Here is a 23592-nt window from a genome sequence, read left to right as displayed (position 1 = left end):
CTCATTATACAGTAACATGTTCCCTGTCAGTGTTTTATTATGTACGATGTTTTGGATTTATTTAACATGTGTATGTTGCATTTTACTGCTTCAGATGTTTAAAGCTGAGCTAATTTGAACCACTTTATACACTGTTGGTTAATATAATCTACAGCAGTGCATTATATGCAGCATATATCATCATATGCTTGGAGCATCATCCTGCGGGAACCACAAATCTCTAAAAAGTCAACTTCTCACGAGCTCAAAAACAGCCTGTTTTCAGCTTTGTGACAATGTATTTTCCAGCTAATCCAAGAGGGCTTCTAAATTGTTTATTTTTCATGGGATTGGGTTGAAATTTGTGCAAGAAACCACAAGGATACTTGGCAACATGTTAAACAAACTTCATATCAATGTAAGTTTATGGAAAAAAAGTATTTTTGGGCCCCAGTGCGTCACATGATGGTGTAATTACACAGTTTGACCACTACTAAAGTTGACTTCAAAGCACGGCGCTCTTCCTGGGGGCTTGTGAGTAACCGCTAACTGCTGCTAACTTTAGTGGCCATTAGGTAGTTAGCCTAGTTAGCCGTGCAGCTACAGTCCAGACTAACTGGATAGCATGCTAACTTCAGTGGACACGTCCGCAACACAGTGCATGGACGTCTTTGACATGATGTAAAGACTCTTCTTTACATTCTGTTGGTAATTATAGTTAAGTTTTATTTTTTTTAATTTAACAATAATTCTTACATATTACACCTTTAAGTACAGTACTTTAGTAAATATAGACTACTTAGTTACATTCCACCACTGAATAAAATAAAAATGTAAGTTGTGTTTATGGCATCATTTTAGTGTAAATGTACAGTTCATGCTGCTACCTCACACTAATCTGATTTTAACAGCACAGAATAAGGAGTTTTGCCTTTGCAGCACGTGCTGTACTTGCTCCAGGTGTCCACGTGGGGGCGGTACTGCCTCCACTTTGCCCGCCGCTGCCTTGGAAAGGCACCGGCGGAGAGAGCGTCACCACTTCCTGGAGCTCACGTTGCTGCTGACATCAGAGGCGCAGCTCCGGGGAGAAAGTCAGCTCCCCCTCGCTGTAGTGTGTGTGGAGACAAGCGGGGAGCAGGCTGGGAAAACTTTTCTCTGAGGCACACCGACCGTTCCTGCCTCGTAGAAGCGCTTCTCTTGGATTATGCACTTGGGAGAAGAGGAGACCTTCCTGCCTGAACACAGCTTCTCGTGTTGGTGATTTCTGCGCCTCAGCACAGAGCGCAGTTTCCGGATATCAAGCTCAGTGTTGTTGGAAGATTTTTTTGCTCTGCATCTGTTGGGATTTTTTTCTTTTTGTCCGCTCTTCCTGCCGATTATCTCTCAGAACTTGAACTCATCTTCAAAAATCCTGCAGCCACAACGAGAACATGGAGACATTCAGATAACAAGGTGAGAGCCCAGTCTTGTTTGTTCCTTCAACACTGTTATTCACTGTTTACTCCAAATGAAACGCCAGGACTTTGAAAAAAGACTTGCAGCAGCGATTAATGTGCAGATCTGTAGTCTAAATGGCTTTTATCATCAGATGTAAGCATGTGCAGTAGTTGTTTACTGACACTGGGTAGCCCTCCTTGCAAGTGGAAGCTGTTTCTTGGAGACTTTCTTTAGTAAATTTAAATTAAAACAGCCAGATGTTTGCTTTTCTAAGATAAATGTGCATGTTGGTGCTAGAGTAAAGGTTTGACTTTATTATCACTGGTTAATTCCAGTGCCAAACACTCTTTTCACATGTTTATAAGCGATTGCTTGTGCTGTGTTCACTATTAGTAAAGGGTATGCTGCATGTCTGGAGGTGCCAGTGATTTCTGGAAAGTCTTTGTCACCCTGTCCTGTATCCTCAGTGGTCATGTTTTCCTTGAAATCCCCAGCTCTTGTCCTGAAAAGTCTCTCACAGTCTTCCTGCTTCCTGTCCGAGCATTTCACAGTGCCTCGCGTCCACGCCGAGGCCGCTGCGGCGTCAGAAGTGATGAGGACGCTGATGAGCACCGTCCACAGCTCGACACGTCCTCCTGCGATTGGCAGAGACCTCTGAGACGATCCGCCAAATTAGATTTTAATGAGGCCACCGCGTTCATCAAATCAGATCCATATGAGCTGCACTCGCAGGAGTGTGAGGAGCAAGCAAAGTGACGGATGAGTTTATCAGCACATTGGCGTGCCCCGGAGGCTCCGAAATAGCCTTAAAGTGAGAGTCAAACTGTCAAGTGGAAACCGCCCACAGATACGGTTGGTGTGCCCGCAAGCAAAACAATCCATTTGGCTGATAAGGGGAATGGATCCCACAGTAAGAAGTGCCAGCCAGAGACCTAAGTGATGGCTTACTAATTGTGTTTTGATGGCACTTATGAAGAAAGGGTCTAAAACAGAGCCCATCGCAAGGTAGATGTTGTTTAGGAGAGTTTCAAGGTTTAGAGAAAGCATTCAGGCCTTTGCTGTTATTGTTGAAAGGGGCGTTATAAAGTATGTCACCCTCATGCGGGCTCAATTTCTCAACAGCCCACACATGAGAAGACTGTGCTCATCTGTTAACCCTCTTTAGCATCCTGCTGTCAACTCTCAGGACAATTTCACGCCGGCTCCTCTCTGCGAGTCATTAGCTGAGTGTCTTAATCAGAGTGAGCCTCTCCTCCCTCACGTTGTCCTTCCACTGAGGACTGTGAAGTCATGCTATCATATGCCAAACTCACAGAAGCCTGACCACTTCTGCCAGACGCCCACTGACCAGAGGGGCTGAAGGTCAGAGGTCACTGTGACTCACAGAAGAAGGCTTATTATCTTCCCTGGATGGCCCGTTTTGGACGTTGCCTGGCTACGCTAGAGAGGAAAACAAGTTTGTCATTAGGTGTCATGCCTTCTTGAGTAGCATGACGCAGGATTATTAGACAGTAGATTACTGTGCAGTCAGCAGAGAAGTTGTGTTCAATGAACAGCTGCTTTAAAAACTATTCAAACTTTTGTACAGGTTTTGTTGTCTTGCAGTTGACAGAAAGCCTGAAATGTGGGAGTCAGCATTTGTAAAGCTTGACCCACTCACAGGACTAAAAGTCAGGATATCTTGGCCTTTCAATGTAGAGCTGCATCGAACAACTGATTAAAATCACATAGTTTTCAACTATTTTGACAATCGATACATTGGTTTGAATATTTTCTGGTTTCTTTACTCCTCTATGACAGTAAAGTGTATGTCTTTGAGTTGTGAACAAAGTAAGACGTCTTTTTCAGCTTTGAGGAACACTGATCAACATTTTTGCATTTTCTGACATTTTATGGACCAAACAACTACTCGATAAATGGAGACAATAATCCACAGATAGTCGATTGTTCTCCCAACTCATCAAATACTGACGCTTTGGGTGGGTAGGTTGGGCCGGCCATCAACCCAAAGCATTGAGTCGGGAATGAGACTCAACAATCAACTGTCTGACAAATCGGACCTTTAATCGACAATTAAAATGATTGTAGTTGCAGCCCTAACCTTTTCTCCCCCATCTGTCTGCTGTGAGTCCAATACGTTTGTGTAAGAGCAAGACTAAATTGCTGGAGTACCCCTTTAAAGTTATTTGATTTTTTTCCATAATGACAAAGAAAACACGTTTTCAAAGGTTTGAAATCAGTTGAACCGTAAATGTAGAAATTCCCGCTAACCCTAACCCTAATCAAAGCCATTGCTCTAATGTTTCAAACTGAGCTTAGACCGTCCTGGTTTCCTTATTTCTTTATTGCTAAATCTGTAGAAATTAACTTGACACCATGTGGACCAGATTCAGTTCATTGGACCTAATAAATAAAGGCCCAACACCTGTCAAAACCAAGCTATAAAGTCCAAGGAATTCTCTCTAGACCTATTAGATAGCATTGGTGTTGAGGCATAGAACCAGCGTCCGGGACGAAAACCATTTAAAGTTTAATCACTGGGCCAATCTCAGTCTGACCAATCTCATGAACCGGTGAAGAAAGGCCCAGAGGTAAGAAGAAAAACAACTAACTATTGTAAAAGCGCTTCAATCCTGTGCAGAGACGGGAGAACCAGGCAGAAGGGCAGCCATCTCTGTAGCACTCATCACATCAATCACAGCTTTGTGGGTAGATAGAACGCTAGAACGAAGCCACTCTTTAGTAAAACACCAACGAAAGCCCTCTCATACCTCGCCAGATGGCACACAGGACTCTGAGCATGAGAGGAAAAAGATTGTCTAGTCTGACAAGACAAGAAATTGAGCTCTTTGGCCTGATTGCCAAGCACTGTGTCTGGCACAAGCCAAATACCAGCCACCTGGATTATCCCATCCCTATGGTGCAGCAAGGTAGTTGTAGCAGCATCGTTCTTCTCAGCTGCAGAGACTGAGAGACAGAGAGAAGTACAAGCTTGGACAAGTAAACGTAATACCTCGAAGTTATGGACAAAACAAGACAATTAAAAACAACATCTTGGGCTTTGGGAATCACTGGTCATCATTTTTCCCCATTTTCTGACTTTTTATAGACCAAACAGCTGATCGATTAATCGAGAAAAAAAATCCAGACATAAATCAACAGGGAAAGTGATCCGTAACCCTACAAAAGATTTCATTGTTCAAACACTTTCTCAGCAATCTCAACAATGTGACCGAGCTTGAGCTCATGTGCAATGAAGGAAGACAGACACTGCACAAATACAGGTGTGCAAAGCTGGTTGCGGCACACCCAAGATGACGTAAATCACTAACTGCTGACAGCTGTGCTTCTGTATGGTAACACTGACTGAAGAGTGTCGTTGCATGTAGAATTTTAGGGGGAACTTTCATTCATTGTGAGATATTTTGCGAAAGCCAATTGAAGAAAATACAACTTTTATCATTTTTAAATGAAGCCCACAGCGCAACAAAATGTAGAGAAAGCAAAGGCATCTGACTGCTTTCCGAAGTCAGTCTGGGTCGCCTTTCTTTATCTTTGAGAGTGCAGCAGAGTCCACCCCCTCCTGTCCAGAAACCGAGAGGAAGTTGTCCTGATTGAGCTTTGTCTGCACGGCTTGTCTGACCGTAAGGACAATGCCATCAGCAGCAGCAGAGCCTGAGCCTGCAGGGACAGCCGGAAAGACGGCAGCACACTGCCAGACCGGACTCATGCAACAACACTTGGGATAAGTTTGTGTAAAGTGTTGTGCAAAATGCCGTTACTTGTTTTCGATTGCATTCCAATATGAGTGTATAATTAAAGAAGCGAGGCCTGTTTGTAGTTTGTTGCATAGATGTTAAATGAAATCGACGAGGCATGTTCTCCAAATTAAATCATGAAATTGCTTTTGGATTTTTCCTCGTCACACTCACTCAGCCTCCTGAGTATCAAAAGACCAGAACCGAGACGCTCTTCATGGATTTGGTGGCGAGGCAGAAATACTTTCGTGCCTGTTCCTGAACCACAGCTGTTTGACATTCTGTCTCGTGAAATGGGTTTAAGTCTATGAGCTGTCTCTGCATGGCTGCATTTGGGTGGAGAAACACAATGAATGAATGTGCTTGTAATAGCATGTCACCGCATAATGGAAAAGACAGCTTACTTTACAGATTGTGCTTAGATTCCTCTCGGGAGGAGGGGGAAGAGTACGGTTCTAGTAGTGATCCAGGGAGTGGATATATTGTGGATGGCAGGAGAATCACTCCTTCATTCGGCTATTTTTAGCCAGTGTTGTGTGGTTGATGATAATGGCGGACAGATCTACTTATCTCTGAGCTAATAGAGCCATCACTTTCACTGCGGAGGATCTTCTTTCACTGGAGTCCGATTGGTATCAGTGGATTAAGTTAACATAGTACATCCAGCTCCACTATTTATGTACCCCTTTGGGCTTTGATTATACGGACCAGTAGGATTTGGACAATCTGGGCAAAAAACTGTCACGAAATTGCGATCTTTTTTTTTCTCAGTTTTGAAATAGCCATGAATTTCTACATTTGCACCATTAAAACCCAATATTGCATTAAAGAAAGGTCTTTTTTTGGATACAAGCTCCTCTTGGGTGTTAGCTGTACTGTAACTCACCCAAGGAATAGCCACGTCAAGTTATTTGTCCAATCAGCATAGCCATCTAGTTGGCTACATTACTCTGTTGGTTTGTTCACGTAGCGAACATTTAGTAGTCAATGAGGTTATGTGAAGTTTGGAAAAAGAAGTAAGAGAACATTAACGGTATGAAAAGCGATTTCATTCCCAGGTTGTCAAATACTGACTTTTTGGGTCGGTATTCGGATCAAACTCTAACCCAACTCCTGTTTCTAAAAAAGATAATCACTTGGTATCGGATCCACGTACTCACCAATATGATTCCAGCATGACCCTAACCCTAACCCTGCACTGATATTGGTATCGGAGCAACCCTAACTCTAAATCGCAACCCTAAAAGGAACTCGGTGGTACTCTACAGAACAAAGAGGTAGAGCTGCCTGGAAACATTGGCACTCAAGTGCAGTTCCTTTGATTGAGCCTGCATTTACAGTCGAAACAAGAGATACAAATGCCAAAATAATGGCGTCAAATCAAAACGGAAATTCCTTTATTTGAAATAAAACATAGATTTAGTGCCAGATGACGGGAAGAATCCCCTTGTTGTGTTGTAGGAAAGAGTCGTTAAGCCTTGTGTCCCATTGAAAATCTTGGATCTCATCTCGGTAATAACTCCTGTGAGACAAGGCAAGAAGAGCCAAGGTTATGATAAATGAGGCCCCACACGGAGTGACGTTCTCCTGCCTACGCACTCTCCTAACACCACCCAGAAGTCCTCAAGTGCGTCCCTGCGTAGAGAAACCCTGGACTCGCTCAGTGTGCACTAGGACATGCTGTATTGTCTAACTTCCCAGAATCAGCCTGAATAATGGTTCTGACTCATTTGGCCACAGCGCAGTCTTGGCATGAGTTCAGCGGACAGGACACCCCCGCCACTGACCTTTTTAAAAAGAGTAAGTCACCTAAATATCCACGGCTCACTAATCACCCTTCACTTCCTGCCCATGGTGCAATTCAGACGGCTGGCCGGGTATTGTGACAAGCTCACCGTCTCCTCATGATATCAGGCCGGTGATGCATTATGTGTGTCTGAGTTTTGTTTGTTTTTATTTTGGATACAGCATTTAAAAGCCTGTGTTGTCTTGTCAACAGGACATGACAGTAATTGTTAAAGGACCGTATCAGTGGTTTTGTATGTTTTAGGGAATTTCCCTAACCAACTGTATCGCAAGTATCAGCATGTTTTAAAAATTATACATATGCATGATTCATAGTTAGAGGAAAACTTGACTTTTTTTGAAGCACAGAGTCAGTTTCTTTGTTAGTTAGACTAGAAGATTAACTCAAATGTCTGTATGGGTAATTTGAAGCGGCCAGTTAGTCTAACAGCCAGTTAGCATAGTTTAGCTTAGCATAAAAAATGGAAATGGAAATGGGGAAATGGCTGGCCTAGCTTTGTCCAAAGGTAATAAAATCTACCCACCAGTACCTCCTAAATTCACAAACTAACATGTATTTCATTTTTTTGACACGTATAATACCAGAGAATTAAAAACTGAATTAATTTGTCGGGAAATAATGCGGTGGTCGTTTTAACATTTGTATGGATTAAACGAACAGGATATAATGTGTTAATTGGTGAGCTTTGGAGGTATTGCAGGGCAGATTTGTTGAAGCAGGGAAAGCCAGGCTACCTATTTCCCACTGTTTGTTAATGGCTGTAGCTTTACATTTACTGCCAAGATACGAGGGTGGCATAAATCGTATCATCTAACTCTCAGCAATAAAGGGAACATTCTCAGATTGTCTAACCACTCTTTTATGGGGCTAAAATGTGCAAACTCACTGCTACGCTCCTTTTAAAACTTGCAGCCAGTCCCCAGGAGTTTAAGCAACCATGCCGTGCCATCTCTGATGCCCATGAATATGCAGGTTTTCCTTCTGACAAATCAGATAAAAAGCTATCTGTCAAAACCAGCAAGTTTCACAGGCACCTTTTTGATGTGCAAGAGATTCAAGGTGCTCTGATCCTTTCTATCATTCATCTGTATTGTGCTTTGACCTCAGTACTTGTCCTCAGTGATCAAACTCCACCTACTGATCTCTGTGATTCTCTTCATGGACTGTCTTTTTTGGCATGTGAAGGCTGTTGCAGACAGGCTGTGCTGGAGAATGGAAACCCACTGAGCCCAGCAGGCATGTTTTCAAAGTTTAGAAGTTGACCTCTGAAATGGCGATTTCCTTGGGACTCCGCTGGAGTGATGTCAGACATGAGGTCACACTGCTGCTCAGGCCACCAGGCAGCTGGAGAGGCGACCCTCCGCTTCTCTACTGCAAAGAGGGGGAAGTTCCCCTTCGAGACCTACAGCCAACATCACATTGTTTACTTGGTTAGAGAGTGATGTAACAGAGCTGAAAGAGGTTATGTGCGCATATACATGCTTGCCTGGATGGCCTTGGCTGCGATTCCTGCTCAATCAGTCCAATAAAAATAAAATTGCACTGTGAAGTTTGAGGAGCACAGTTCTGCTTTGTCTGGCGCAGACAATTCCCCACAACCCTCGTCTGAAATCCCATCCTCTGCTGTCCTTTTTTTAATTAACTTTCTCCGTCATTTCAGCACAGTCCTCACGCTGTGACAAAGGAGAGGCCTCTGCCAGTGAAACATTGGCCTGCGCGGTGATGTTATCCATATTTTGACACCGAAGTGCGTCACAGTGTTCAAAGCACTTCTGGATGTGAGTTTGTAGGGTTGTATCGTGATCGAGTGCAGAGACAGACAGTCTTTTCTTGGAGGATGTGTGGCGGCAGAGCAGCGAGAGCGAGCGGCGATTAGCATTTGATCTTCAACAAGCGGGGCTGTCACAGCGCCCGCCTGCCAAGGAGCGTGTGGAGAATTGGGCTGGCGATCTGTGGGCACCACTAGCCTGGCATCCCGCTGGGCTGAGGGGCGAAGCAGATGGGCCATCTGGTGACTCGCTGGCACAAGACCGGGGCTGTTCTGTTCCTGGGCGTACGTGTGTGTGTGTGTGTGTGTAGCATCAACAGACTGGGCCACGTGGTTTTAGGAGACCACCTGTCTCGTCGCCGCTCTTCATCTCTTTCATGTATGGTCAGCACAGCCTGACACAGAGCTTTGCTCGGACATATCATACCCCTCATAAATGCACTCTTTGCTGCTTTATATCAAAGGTATGTCAGCTGTACTAAAAAGACAGTGTGTTTTGGTGATTAATATAAGTTCACCTACCTTTTGTGCTCTTATTGTGTTGAATTTGGACAAACTTTTGTCAGGTGGCGCTCACCCTTGAAACGTTTTAGCTCTCCGATCCGTCAGCTGGTACACTTGGTACAACTGACAGCAGTGTACTGCCTGTTCCCCATGTTAAAAACTGGCACCCTGTGACTCTGCCCCTCAGGCTGTAAATTGCTCTAGTGGCCGTCTTTATTGCCTTTATGAAAAGTTTTCTGGCTGACACAAAAAGAAAGCGTTGGTCTCTCTGCAGACAGGCTGGAGCGTTTGTCTGGGCTGAATGGTTGGGACACATGTGCACACAGTGGTGCAGGCTTCAAAAGCACAAGAAGACATGCAGCATGGACACGAGAGATAGTGAAACAAGAAGGCAGTGATGCTTTAAGAATAAAAGACCTGGGGAGTGTTGCTGTTGTCAATCTCTCTGGAGCCTCTTGTCTTGTTCCAAAGATTTTTGTGTTGATTTTTGGGCTGCACAACTTCATATACCCCTTTATTAATACAGTGCAACAATTTTTTCTCTTTATTACATTTTTCCACGCGAGCCTTATGTGGATGCATATTATCTCTCCTTAACACTAATATGTGACATTGATACTCACTGCCATTAAAATCGATGCAATTAATCATGTGATGGAGTGTTTAGTTTACTGCAAAATTGAATCCAACGACAGAACTGGAGCACTGTAGTCAAACTGCAATCCTCATACCAAATGTTGGCTCATTCAGCGAGGCTGTGAGACTGTAGCCACTGACAACAGTAGCTGTGAGTCTGTGTTATCTGTGTGTAGCAACAAGCAGTCATCAGCAGCTAGTTCTCCGATCACCCAGCCATGACAACCTGTTAACCCTTTTTAATAATGGTCACATGATACCTTTAAAATGCCTGTCCTTAATCAGAACATAGGGACTGAGAATGTATAACCATAACCGTATAACCCAAACTATAGATTTTAGTGTTGTGTTTTGTGTGTGTTCTTCATTCATGCAGAAAAAGCATATTGAAATACTTAATTTGACTTGTTTCCTGTTTTTGGTTTCTCAAACTTCCTCTTTTGGGAGCTATGTTCAGATACAAATAGTTTTTTTTTTACAGGTTTTGCTTCTTTATTCTGCATCTTTAGATAACCCTATGAAAAGTCATTGTTCCTCCTACAGATATAGTTCAATTCATTGTACCAGCAATCTTACTAAATTCAGTTTTCTGATGCAACCTTAGGCCTACTGGTCTGGTATGACCAGTAGCTTATGGTGTGTAATATTAGCTAAAGTTAGCACATTTTGTTCCATATTTCTGTGTATCCTATAGCTTATGTTGGCTAATTTGTCTTTACTTGAACTTGAAAATCATTGACGGCTGACCCGCGTTTACAATGATGTAGAGTAAAGAAGAATATAAACTAAATGATAGATATTTGTGTATGTTGCATAGCTTATGGTGGCTAATTGTAGCTAAAGTTATCAAATTTTGGATAGATCAGCCTATTTCTGTACGTTCCATAGGGTGGCTAATGTTAGCTAAAGTTAGCAAGAAGTAAACAAGACGTAATCCCGAAGTGTTGACTTTTCTGTTCCTGCTTATGATACATTTGAGCTAATAGTGACAGTAGTCTCAGTTGTTGTTCTGCAAAATATAGGTTGGCTTCATGTCAGTCTAAAATTTAGCGCTGTGTACCTCCTGAAAATCCTTTTTTGGCTTTCTGAAACCTGCTGTAGCCTTACATGGCTTTGTGATCAATACTGTGAGACCACATTTTAACATGCCAACATATCGTACTGCAGCTGTTTCTCGAGTTCCTCTTCTCCTTTTCGCAATGAATGCATTCAAAGACGAAAACAACTGGCATGCGGTATGAAATTATGGTTCGTGAGAAGGATTTTTGGGAAGCTGTTTACTCTATAAATCAGCTGCATTTCCTCCTCTTTTCTTTACTTACTATCATCAGTGGAACAAAAAAACCCCACAGCTGTCAGAGGTAAGAGAGTCTTCTGTGTTACCTCATTATGGGATGTGACAACTGCTTTTCTGCTCGGCACTCACCACCCTAATGCATGAAGAAGGCTTTGTCTTTGAAGTGCTCATGGTCCTCACCTGAGGCAGGCGGCTAAGCAAACACCCACGCCTGCCTTGCTGCTGCACCATGGGATCTCAAGGGCTCGAGGCTCCTCCATCATCAAACACTAAGGAATTCCTCCGCTGCTGGTGGCCTGCGTTCCTCAGAGTGGCAATAAAGAGACATCGGGGCATTGACGGGTTGTAAATGGCTTGAGTCGCCATCATCAAATGCAGCTCTTGGCTGTCATGTTGTTATTTGTCTGCCAGGAGTGTTTCACGAAAGGATACGTCAATCTCGGGAGACCATCCTGGTTAAATAAAGATTAAATAAATAACAGAAGCGGTGACATTACTGGGGGGGAAAAAAACGCTTTGTGTTGAAACTAGCACCTGCGTCCTGTTTTGTCATTGTTTTTGTGCAATTACAGAAATATTATGTGCGCCGCGCTGAAGGAAAGTGGCACAGTTCTTGGATGTTGAAATGGCGTTGTTTTTGTTTTTTGTTCTCAGGATGAAATCTTCGCTTGCAGAGAGAATTTGAGCTCCGTGCTCGAGTTCAACAGTGCCACTTCCTGATGATGACAGTAAACATGGGTGAGTTGTATTACGAAAGTGGGTTGCTGTACAGTACGTACATACAGAAACCCGCACGGTTGCAGGGAAACACACAAACTCGCGCACCTCTCACACATCCTCTGGCAGGAACAGTGCGGAGAAAAAATAACACATGTACGAGAGCGGAAAGGTGCGAGGAGGCTGTTAACAGCCCCAGATGGCTTGTTTTATACACACTTGCTCATTTTTTTTACATTGTTGTTCGTAAAAATGTTGTTTTTTCCAATTATATAGGGACTCTTTTTGTTTTTGCACATAGGAAAGTTCTGGGTGCAAACAATTCTCCAAGTATACAAGATTCCAGTGATGCACATTTATTTATATTCACACCTACCAAGCCAGCGAACACACATATGCACTCCTACCTCTATGCAAAACCAGTCACCCACACACACACACACACACACACACACACACACACACACAGACATGTAGTTCCTCCATGCACTACGACTCAAACAATAGCCTCTCTCGTAGCATATTTGCATGTGCACATGACAGGACATGTCGGCCGAGGGTAGATGTAGTCTCTGCCTGTTGCTAACTGACCTCTGTAAACAGAGCTCAACATACTGAATCGATAACTGTTGTCTGTTCATTCAAAACTAAACACAATGCATCATAGCGACAGTGCAGCTGTTCACCCCTTGTTGACCTGTTTCCACCGTGCATGCTGCTTTTGTGTCCACAGATGACGGTCTCCAAAATGGACCGGGACAGCACAGAAACTCACAAGGTAAACCATAGTAATAATTGTCTCATATTAAAAAAAATAAGTATTGTAGGAATTTTAAAGCATTTTATCCTGATGTTCAAGTTAGCCAAGGGCTCAACAGGAAATTAGTCTGGTGCGCACGCTTTCATAGATATCATAGGTCATACGTCCCCTGGTCTGTACATTATTAAGCTAGTTTAGCAACACTCAGCATAAATACTGACAGCTGACCGTAGCTTAGCATCACACTGTATGACAATTAGCAGTGTAAGTAGCTTTCTCCCCTCTTCAGTGGCTCTTTATTCAATGAAATGATGTACTGAGAGCAAAATGAGCAAAAGGCTTATAGAGGAAAAAAGAAAGAAGCTCAGGAGCTTTTGTGACTGACTAGTGTGAGCATGTTCGTGTTTTGCTTGCTTGTTAAGACATGGCGGTATCTACGTCACCAAGCCTCGAGTGCTGTCTATTCTGTTAGAAAAACATTTGTGCGTTTCCTTCTTCTGGTGGGACTTGGTCTGTCAGTGAGCTGTAGGCTGTGGAGAAACCCAGGCAGGCTGTTTTTCTCTAGCCTCCAGTCTTTTGGCTAAGCTAAGCTAATTGCCTCCTGGCTCTAGCTCCATGCTTCATGCTCAAACATTACAGCAGTGTAAATAACAACTGGGGGGGAAAAAATGACACATTACGCAAAATGTGTTACTTTCTTTAATGTAATTCAGAGCTCATTACATTTTCATTACACTATAGTGGAAGCACCAGCGTACACAGGCCGAGAGAGGCAACGTCTCAGCCTGTCGATAGTGCAGAAGTGTTTGCAGGCATTCACCGATGAAAAGACTTTCAGCACAGACCTTGTACAAACATTAATTGTGCAACTATTCACACACCCACAATACCCCACATTACGTCAGAGTCATTATTCTGAGTGAAAGATTAACTTCAGGGGTTTAAATGTTACACCCATTAGCTGCTCAATTAGCTGTATCGCAGTTTCGACAAACAGAAAGGTGCGTGGAAAGTTTAGAGCGTGCGTTGCCTGTAATAGCTGGCGTGTGTATCCGAGTGTGTGTGTGTGTGTGTGCTTTGTGTTGTGCGTCAGAGCTCGGCCCGTGCTGCTTGCTGCAGAGTGAGGACACATTTGGCTCCAGCTGCTAATCCAGCCGGATGCCTTTGCCATGATGTGTCTCTCGGCACCAGGAAATCCCCTCAATGTCTTCATTCAGGCAGCCTGCCTCACACTCACAGTCGCTGCACACACTTTGTTAGCTTTGCAAGTTGCAGCGCTGGCCTCTTAAAGTCGTTCTTTAAACACTCTTAAGCTCAGGACTCTCTTTGCTGTTCTGGCTTCGGAGGACTCGCGACCATCCGCCCGAGCAGTAACTCCTTTTTATGTAAACTCTCTCGGACTGGAATTCCAACTTCATTTCAGCCGCTGCCACTTTCACAGCTCTCAGCTTTTAGCCGGAGAAAAAAAAGAAAGAGGCAGAGTGATGATGCAATGCGCAGCAATCAGCCACCATTGTGTAATGCTGCTCGCTCTGCTCAGCTTCCTGGAATTCCCCCCTTTTTCTCATGCTGGTCACATTTTACCCGAGACGCAAGAAGAGGCTCAGGAAATGAACTGCAGGTATCCCAAACCGTCCACATCCACCAGAACTCAACCGTTCCTCGGCCACACGAGGTTCCTCAAGTTCCCTGGTTATGAGGCCGCTCCTGGCACTGATGTGTGTGCTGGTTGCTTTCCACTGTGTTGGTGGTTAGCCTTGGCTGGCCTCGGCCTGGCAGCGGTCGCGGACCAGGCCTCAGTGATGTAATAACTTCATTTATAGATGGCTGTCACAGCCGGATCTGTATGGCACCACCACGCAGTTCTCACACTCTCACCGCCACCCGAAGCCAACTGACCCTCCAACTCTTCCCTCTCCACTATTATCCATAGGTCACGGCACAGGCCCCACACACACACGGAGAGAAACACATGGATACACACACACTCAGGCCACTGTTGTTTGTTTTGTATCCTTGACTGCCGGTGCACAGGCTGGTCTGGAGCTCTGAGAAAACACTTGTACAGAGAGAGGCAGCATTAATGAGGAAAATAAAGATGGAGGTAGTGTTTGGTTTGATTGTAAGATTTTAATGGAAGAGAAAAGATTACATACAATTATTCATTGCTGTCCTACTCCAGTCCGTACAAAACAAATCACAGTCCTGCTCACCTTTCTTTCTCGTGCATATACTGCACATTAAAGCACACTCGCACCGTGTTGATTGATTTATATGCGGTCACAGATCGGCCTTGGACAAACGCTCTTCACCCTCGTGTCCGTCTCTGACTGATTCAATCACAAGTCCATTAATTTCCCGATGTGGAATAACGCGGTTAACCCAGCTCCGTACTCCGAACAGAGACGGTGACTCACTTCCTTCCTGTTCGGGGAGGACAGGCCTGGTCGAGCTGTTAGTCATCCACCACCACTCCTGACAGCTTATATTTTAACCAGCCGTCCTCCTCTGCGTGAGACCCAACATGGTGCCTCGGGTCGATACAGTGCGTATGTGCGGTGAAGAAATAGGCCTGCGCTGGTATGTGGCTTGTTAACATACCTAGGCGTTCTTTTCTCCCTTCTTCCCTCTGTCTTATCTCATAAAATGTCCAAGAGAGGAAGACACCGGAAGTAGCTCACCTGTCTGTGCAATTACCTTGTCTTATCACAACCAAACAACCCACTCATGTAGTCATAAACCACAGAGAGGAATGTGCTAATGAGGCACAATCAGCGCATGCCATTTGATAAGAACAGTGCTTACTCTGCTGTCTCTAAATATACTGAATCCTAATCCTTTATTTGGTGCTTTGGAATAATAAAGCGCCCAATATGTTATCAGTATTAATATCAAGAATAGAAGTCCTTCCCCATGCGCTCTCTTTGTTTAGCCTGTTTGCACAGTGGGCTGAGATTTGGTGGGTGTAACTTTTCTTATCGCTTATTCCTCTGCATGCGGAGGGAGTGTGCCGGTCAGTCAGCCGGGAAGAGAGCTGTCCCTCACTTCCACTCCTGCTGCTATATTAGGATCGTCAAACAAGACGTCCACCTCTGTGGTGAGCTGCTGGTGTGGTTCGACCTCGGGTCATGTTAGCTCGCCGATGAGGCCAGTCAAAGGTGAACGTTGTGCCAGTAGGTTATCCAGTGGGTTGCTACTGTAAGTTACCACCATAGCTGAATGAATAGTGTGCTTTAATTTCCCACCGCTGGATCCTTGTTTTCCTCAGTAGGATGAATTTTGTCCTTTATCCTGAGGTAGCTGAGGACCAAGTCAGAGCGCTGCATCCCTAATCTGAGTGTGTAACTCCAGTGTTGGTGAGTAAGTGTGCTATGTCCCCTGGGTGAACCCAACGGACTGCCCTACTGTCGGAGAACAGCTGGCCACAACCGCCGTACAGTGGGAACAAGATCAAATGTCGCCTCAGACCCCATCTGCCCGGTGTGCTACTATCACCCTACACAGATCCCTTCTAGTTTAAAGAATGCGGTCCATCGTGCAGGTGCTGGTTGTGTTGCATAGCACGCACCTGTCCTGGTTTCCCTGTGAGCGAGTCGTGTGTGTGCGTACTGTACAGTATGTGTGTGTGTGTTTATAACGAATGCACCCAGGACCTATCTGAGAGGCAGGCAGGAGCCGAGGTCAACGACCTCTCCCTTATATTGTAATCACAGCACTCAGATAATTGGTTCTATTAAAGTCTCTTGATATGTTAATGTCTGACATGCTCATCTGCATGATTGCCCCCTTTACACACGAGAGTGTGTTGCCGGTGTGTACGGGAGAAAGCGTGAAGTGGGAAATGGAAAACAGGCGAGATGCTGAGCGTCGGCCTCTTGCACTCGCAGGTTTGCTCAATGAATTTCGAGGGTTTAATGAACACTATAGGCCTGTCCCCTGTGACGAGCGAATTATGAATTTTAAACACACTTGACTTGCTCTTGTTTCGCCTCCAATTTCTCCATCAAAGTCAGTTATGTTTAAGCCCGCAGCTACTCTGATTCTCAATCAGCGTCTGACAAAAGAAAAACATCAAATCTTTGTCTGATTACAGAGACGTTCTTGATAAGCTCCAGGCTACACGCTCGCGACCACATTTTTGGAGAGCGATCAGCGCTGTAAGGATTATCCTCAGCATCAGAATTCCTCAAGTTACTTGCACCTCAATCAGGGCAGACAAAGCTTTCTCTCATACCAGTGTGGCACAGAGAAAATATCTCATGTCAACATTCTTAACTTTCCATCAATGGAAAGTCCAGAGGTGTTATCAGAAGAGGAAGTGGTACACCAGGTGTTGAATCATTGCCTGCTCTGAGCCAACACACGCCAAAATGATGACATGACAAATGCTCGAAACCAGACTAGCTTTTCCTTCTTTGGCTTTCATCACTCATCCGTGACACGCTGAATGTCAAAGAATGGTCACGTGGGCAGCTTGTGTCACCATGTAAAGATTCAGTTCCTTTACTTTACTGTACAGAAGTGGGATTGCTAATAACTGTGTTATTTTCTGTCTAGACGACGAGGAGGCGCTCAACTCCATCATGAAGGACCTAGCAGCCTTGGGTCGCTGCTACACCCAGCACAACAGCCACAAGCCCAAGAACAGAACCTTGCTCTACAAACAGGTACACATCGCAAATCGAAATCTTTCTCCTGAGTGCCAATATCAACCTCTGACCACCTCCTGTCGGCTGTAATGGTGGCTGTAAAAGATTTGTAGTGCAGCTGAGGTCAAATCATGTCAGTAAAATTGGATTCTGATGACTGTTTAGATTCTCATGAGCAGCAGTGAAGTCTTCGAAGCATGTAAGGAATAGATTTTAGCTACATTTTGATTGGGAAAAGCCGAATATAGATTATGTCAGTGTATGCTCTTGTAATCCTCTTTTAAAACCTTCATGCCAAATTAAATACCTATAAAATGTAATGCCAATGAAGCCCAACCCTTAAAGTATAGAAAGCTGAGTATAGATTATGTTGCATGAGTAGTCTCATTTTAAAACCTGCTGTAAAGCCTTTATACCATCGAGATTTGGCAACACAAATAAAATGCAGTGCCAGTAAAGCCTAACCCTAACCTAAGGACATGAATTAAGTCTGATCACAGCTGCTATTACTCACGACAGAGTATAAACTATAAACTTCTGACAGCCACCTTTAATGCCTACAGGGGGTGTAGATTTCTGGTTTGAGTATCGCATCAAAGCTGTCACACTTTCTGCTCAATTACAGTTTATTAACCATAAACACACACACACACAAAGCACAGCAGTGCCAGCTTTAACCTTTACTGTCAGTCTGGGTTTACACGCATAAAAAAACCTCCACCAGCACCACTTATTCGTTTTTTGATTTTTTGCTGGACTGACAGCTGCTGGCTGCCAAAGTCAGGTGAAGGTTGTGCTGCGACTGAAAGGAGCTTATTCTCAGTCTAGCGCTAACACAGTGTGCAGACGCTAACGTGAAAGTGAGCTGCAGTCACAAAACATGTATCGGCATGGGAGTTGTAAACTCGAGGAAAGCAGGTTTGACAGCTTGTACATTTGTCGCCGCTTGCTGCAGGTGCTCACAAACAAAGCAAATTAGGAGCGTCGGAACAAAACAAAATGTGCCATTTAGAAAAGTGCCACATCACTAGCGAAGATTGCGATAAGGGTTATAGCCTGTCACCTGTTTATAGCCACAGTAGATCACTTTAGAAATCATTTTAAACAATAAATGCTCACATTTCAGCCGGCTCATCATTCTCCTTCATGGGTTTTGTACACTGAAAACCCTCGCTGCCCGCAGGATTTAATTTCTCCCGATCACCTTGTGCCTCTCTCTGAAGCCGTTTCCTCGTTCCCTCTGTGGAATGATAATTGGCAAATCCTCTTGAAGCACCAATGTTTATGATGAGACATAAACAAACAGAGAGCGGCAGAGAGTTTCCGCTCCGAGTCGGGGTAAACCCCTACTTTTTCAGCCAATCGCTAGCACTGATTATGATGTCAGTGTTCGTTTATCACCATGACCTCATGCAGACTTGCAGGCTCCTCCAGATTCCTGCTTTTTTTTTTCTTTTTTTTTTATAAATAGCTTGTGTCATGCCATCTTTTTGACTCGAGTGAAAGGATAATGTTGTCTTTGTATTGGGGCACAAAAATGCAGTATCGTGATAATGCTGTTTGTCACTTAAAGGGCACTGTGGAGTTTTAGAGAAGAAATTCAAAGTCAGAATTGTAATATTTACAATATTAACGAGGTAATAATACAAACTCATAAATATGATTTTTTTCCATAACTGAATAAACAAGCAGTTTTCAGAGGAAGTTAAGGTCCCCTGAACACTGTTTGAAGCTAGAAAGGTGGCAGGGTCCGCCAAATTTTTGCATTTGTCCTTTAAGGCCAGTTTGTTTATATAGTTTGTTCAGGCGTAAAAAAGAAATCCTTCTGATTAAAATTTCTTCCCCGAACTATATAGTGCCTCTTTAAATTCCTTGTCCTGCTTATCACGTTCATTTATTCAACAGCCTCGAATCCCACGTACAACCATGAATCATTTTAACTTTCCACTTCCATAACTCCCCTCTGTTGTTATTTTTCCTCTCAACAGGATTTAAGAGTCAAGCTGGAGCATGAGAGAGAAAAACGGTATGTTGGAACCTCCGTATTGTTTTTTCTACTCCTCTGTCCAAGCCTTAACTCTTCGCTGCGGATCTTTTTTGTTATGCTTTGCCATGCCTGGGATTTTGTGTCTAGGGGAAATCACAGTTACATGCCAGAGTAGCATAAAGAGAGGGGAAAAAATTCCTGCTTTGACATTTAGCCGCGGCCTTGTGTTTCAGACTCAGACGGGGCCGCTCGAGAGAGAGAAAAACACAGAGAAAGGGCCCGAGAGAGGTAGCGAGCAGAAAGACAAGAGTGCCAAGAGTGTCAGTTCAGTGTCCAGTCTTCCAGGCACACCCCAAATTAATACTTCATCTTCTGTGCTTCTTGTGCGTTTCCCTCCGTCCTCGACATCCTTCACCCTGCAGCCATCTGTCCTCCCTCACACCACCAGCCTTTCTCAAGAGGCAAAGCATGGTTTCGCTCATTCTGTCTGGAGACGAGCAGTTTTTCCACCCAGGTGACTTACAGTGTGTTTACGGCGTCGGAGCACTTTGAAAAGCTAAGGCGCCCCATTATAAATGGACGGGAAAGGCTTTATTTGGAGCTTCATTTTAGGCTACGCAGCTCCAGCCTTCCATGTATGGATGCTATGCGAGTCTCAGGTCCTCATCATAGCATTGTATCTTGGGGAAAGGTCCAAGTTCGCAGACGTACTTTGTCCCCATGAAACCTTTATTCAACAACCCGCAGAGTCGGAAGTTGTCCAAAACACTCCTCAAGGGGGGGGAAATGACAAACACAGAGTGTACTGTTACAGCGGAAAAAAAACATCATACTGAGACTGACCAGAACCTCCTGGAATAATCGCTTTGATTCATCAGAATATAGACCGGCAGAGCAGGAACTGGTTGAGCGAGGCTTTGATTAGAAAGCCACGGGCTCGGAGGAGTGGGAAAGAGAAGGGAAACGGCACGCTCCTCCAGCAGAATACGGCTTCACATTGGGCCCCGCTCGCTTTTTCACAGCCCTAATTGGCTGCTGCTGAGGAAGAGACGAGTTTTTCATGTTCCTGTCTCTTCGCGTCTCTGCCTCCCTCTGTTTCTCCGTCTCGCAGTCTCTTTCTCACAAGCTCCCGTCTCACATCGCTCGGCTCTCCCAGAACAACAGCCCTGGAAGACACCATTCACTGATTTCAAAAGCAGCTCTCTTTCATGCTTTTTTTAAATTCACACTTTTTCTTTTTGTCATGTTGTTATTTAGCTATTTCTGTGACATGCTTCTCCGAGCTCTGACCGTGTTCTGTTCTGGGCCTGTGTTGGAAATCAGTAGGATATCCTGGGTTTGTTACCTCAAGGAGTAAGATAATAATATCACATTGTAGCATTAGCATGACTAACATACTTATTTATTTAACGCTGCTCTAATCAACATTGTAATATTAACAATGGGTCACGTTATTAGTCTATGTTTATGTTAAAGGGCTTGCTCATAGTGACGGACCCACAAAGACTTGTCACTGGACTTTACAGCTCTACGGAGTGTTTTAGCATCTTTCGGCTCACTTTGGTTCTCTGCGCCGCAACTTGACTGTTTATTTTCACTCTCATCGCTAACCTTACATTACTTACCAGCAAGCAGCTGTTTTCAGCAAATAAAAGCATTAAAAATCCACCGTACACCACCTTCCCAGCACCAAACGGCCGACAAAAAAAGTTAGCATTTGGCCGGATAGCATAGTGGAGCATTTAGCAGTTGGTGGAGAACAAAAACAGCTAAAAGGAGAGTGAATATTGAGCATATATTCATCTGACGGAGAGAAACATGACTCCAGATCAATGCTAATGTTGCTTTGCATTTCCCTGATGTCTAAATAGGCAACTGTTTGCTAGCTAAAAGTGCAATATGTAAGGAAAACATTCAAAAGTGAACTAAAATGATCAAAAGAACTTGAAGACGTAATATTTTTTTGATGTTCTGACATCTATATAATCTTACAGTGATTATCTATTAAAGATAGCATGCTAACTAGCTAGCCCTGGTCCATCAGGATACAAAACTCATGAACTAGCAATGTAAACACCAACAATCCCTAGTTTTGTGTTCTGAGCGCCCAGTCCGGAATGCTAACTGCAAGGCTAACCAAGCTAAATAGCTAATGGCAGCTACAGTTGGCAGCAGTCAGCGGTTACTCTGGTGTGCTGCCCCCTTTTGGTTTGAAGTTTGAATTCGACTGGTGGCCAGTTCTTACAAAGTGCACCTTTAAGTTAGCCATATCATCTGAAATCTGACAGTGTTGTGTTTACTGCCATAAAGTAGCCAAAAATGTAGCTAATGCAGGTTTAATGTTTATATTCCTAACGACAAAAACATAGCATTGACCAGAGCAGCATGGCAGAGCGTTTCTATTTTAAGCTGGTTAGCAACTTCCTGTTTTTAGTCGGGCCTTCATGCAAATGCTCACAGAAAACAGGTATGGAAAACAAAAACCCAGCAGTCATACAACAAAAAGCCATTAAAAACCTAATGGAAAAACAACTGAGCCACATTTATGAGCCCTCGTAAAAAAAGGGTACACCTTTAGTTACTGAGCAGGAACCCCTTGAGCCTGATTACTGTATGATGGCATTACAGTTGTCAATTATTAAATTAGTCGCTAACTTTTATGGTAATTGATTAATCAGTTTGAGTCATTTTTAAGATAAATAAGTCAAATTTCTCATTCAGCTCTGAAAATGTGAATATTTTCCATTTTTTTCACCATTTTCTTATATTTTATAGCCCAAACAACTAATTGACTAATCAACAGTTAAAATAATCATTAGTTCCTGTTGAAAATAAAAAAAAAACTGTACAATTACAATCCAAGTTGGGCACTGGGGGTGAATTACATGTTACATCTGAGCAGCGTCCACAGCACTTGTGGTCCAAGGAGTCCCTGAGTCAGGATAACCGTGTTGTCCGTCCACAATGGAATCTAATTGGACAGTCTCTCTTTTCATTGGCAAGCGCTGAAGGTTTTGGGGCAGGAAATGGGAGCTGTGTCTCTCTTCCCCCTGGCTCTGCCTCAGGGTCTCCTGCCAGAGAGTGAAGGAACAGAGCCAGACCTTTATTTTTTTTCTCTTTCTCTGTGTGTATGTGATTGTGATTGTGTCCGTGAGAGAAAGGGAAAGAGAAAGAGAGAGTGTGCTGGGATGTGTGAAAGCATTCAGCAAATCTGTGTGTCCACATGCTCGCACAGAGGAAGGAAAGCCATATCTTTCGGAGCAGCATCCTCATACCCCCGACTCCCCCACCCCCTCCTCCCCCACATCCCTCCAGCTCTTTATCAGACACATCATCGACGAGTATAAACAGAGATGGGGAGCGTTTAGCTGTGCTGCTGCTCGCCTCTGATCTGCAAGCCTCCCTATTCCCAGAATCCTCTCCGCAAATGAGGGAACCAATGAGCAGTCATTAAGATAGGCAGAGCTTTGGCCTCTGATGAGGAAATGATGGGATGAAAACAAGTCCTTTTATCAGGATACTATAAAGAGATAGTGGGCTGCGGATTCTTCAAAAGCAGAGGCTGAGGGCAGAGAGAGGAGAAGAAATACCAGAGAGAATGTCTTCCTCCTGCTTTTACTTTGTCAGGCTGTCTCCTTTATTTTCCCTCTCGCAGTCTGTAAATATCTCCACAACTCTGTATCTTTCACTCTGTCACTCTTTAAAAGAGGAGGGAAACATCCTGCTGCTTTTGCTGCTGCTCCAGATCTCTCCCCCCCCCCCCCCTCTTCCTCTCAGGAAGTTTCCCATCTGCCTTTGTGCTGGCTTAGTAGAGAGGCCCAGTGGTGTTGAAACAGTGGCCGATGCACACACTGATTGGGAAGCACACTCATGCATGTAGAGTTTTACAAACACGCACGCATCCATATATACACTCGCTGCAAACACCGGCTGATAAGCCCCCACTCGGGCAGACAGATAGTGTGCACACTCGGTCATACACGTAGGCATACAGCAGATAAAGCATTCATATATGTCAGGGGGGGTTGCTCTGGCACTGTCTGTTTTCATTGCATTGATTAATGCCCCTTTAGCATCTGCTCGCTCCTCTCCTTGACCCAGCTGACCTGCCTCTTTTTCCTCTCACGTGGTCATAAAATGGCTGAGAAACGGTCATCCAGTTCACACATGTGTATGAAAACTAGTAAAGCTACAAATAATAGGAAAGACGTGACTCCTTTGCAACTAAAGCTAAATTTCCCCTTTTTTACACCCTTCCATTTTTCTTTTCTGCGTCGTATTGTCTTGAAAAAC

General features: G+C 44.1%; 1 protein-coding gene across 1 annotated transcript in view; it reads left to right on the top strand.

Annotated features, from left to right (window-relative positions):
* Positions 1-1041: 1041 nt before the first annotated feature.
* map3k22 (mitogen-activated protein kinase kinase kinase 22) overlaps positions 1042-23592 on the top strand; it is a 40011-nt gene continuing 17460 nt past the window's right edge. The window contains exons 1-5 of the mRNA XM_084341208.1: positions 1042-1431; positions 11841-11924; positions 12637-12681; positions 17221-17330; positions 19301-19338. Of these exons, the coding sequence (XP_084197334.1) occupies positions 11906-11924; positions 12637-12681; positions 17221-17330; positions 19301-19338 (212 nt within the window). The 5' untranslated portion in view covers positions 1042-1431; positions 11841-11905. The remainder of the gene's footprint in view (positions 1432-11840; positions 11925-12636; positions 12682-17220; positions 17331-19300; positions 19339-23592) is intronic.

The sequence above is a fragment of the Pagrus pagrus genome (genome assembly GCF_965226575.1).
Source record: "Pagrus pagrus genome assembly, chromosome: 20".
Taxonomy (NCBI): Eukaryota; Metazoa; Chordata; class Actinopteri; order Spariformes; family Sparidae; genus Pagrus; species Pagrus pagrus.
Note: the sequence above shows the minus strand (reverse complement) of the source record. Positions and strands in the feature narration are given on the sequence as shown.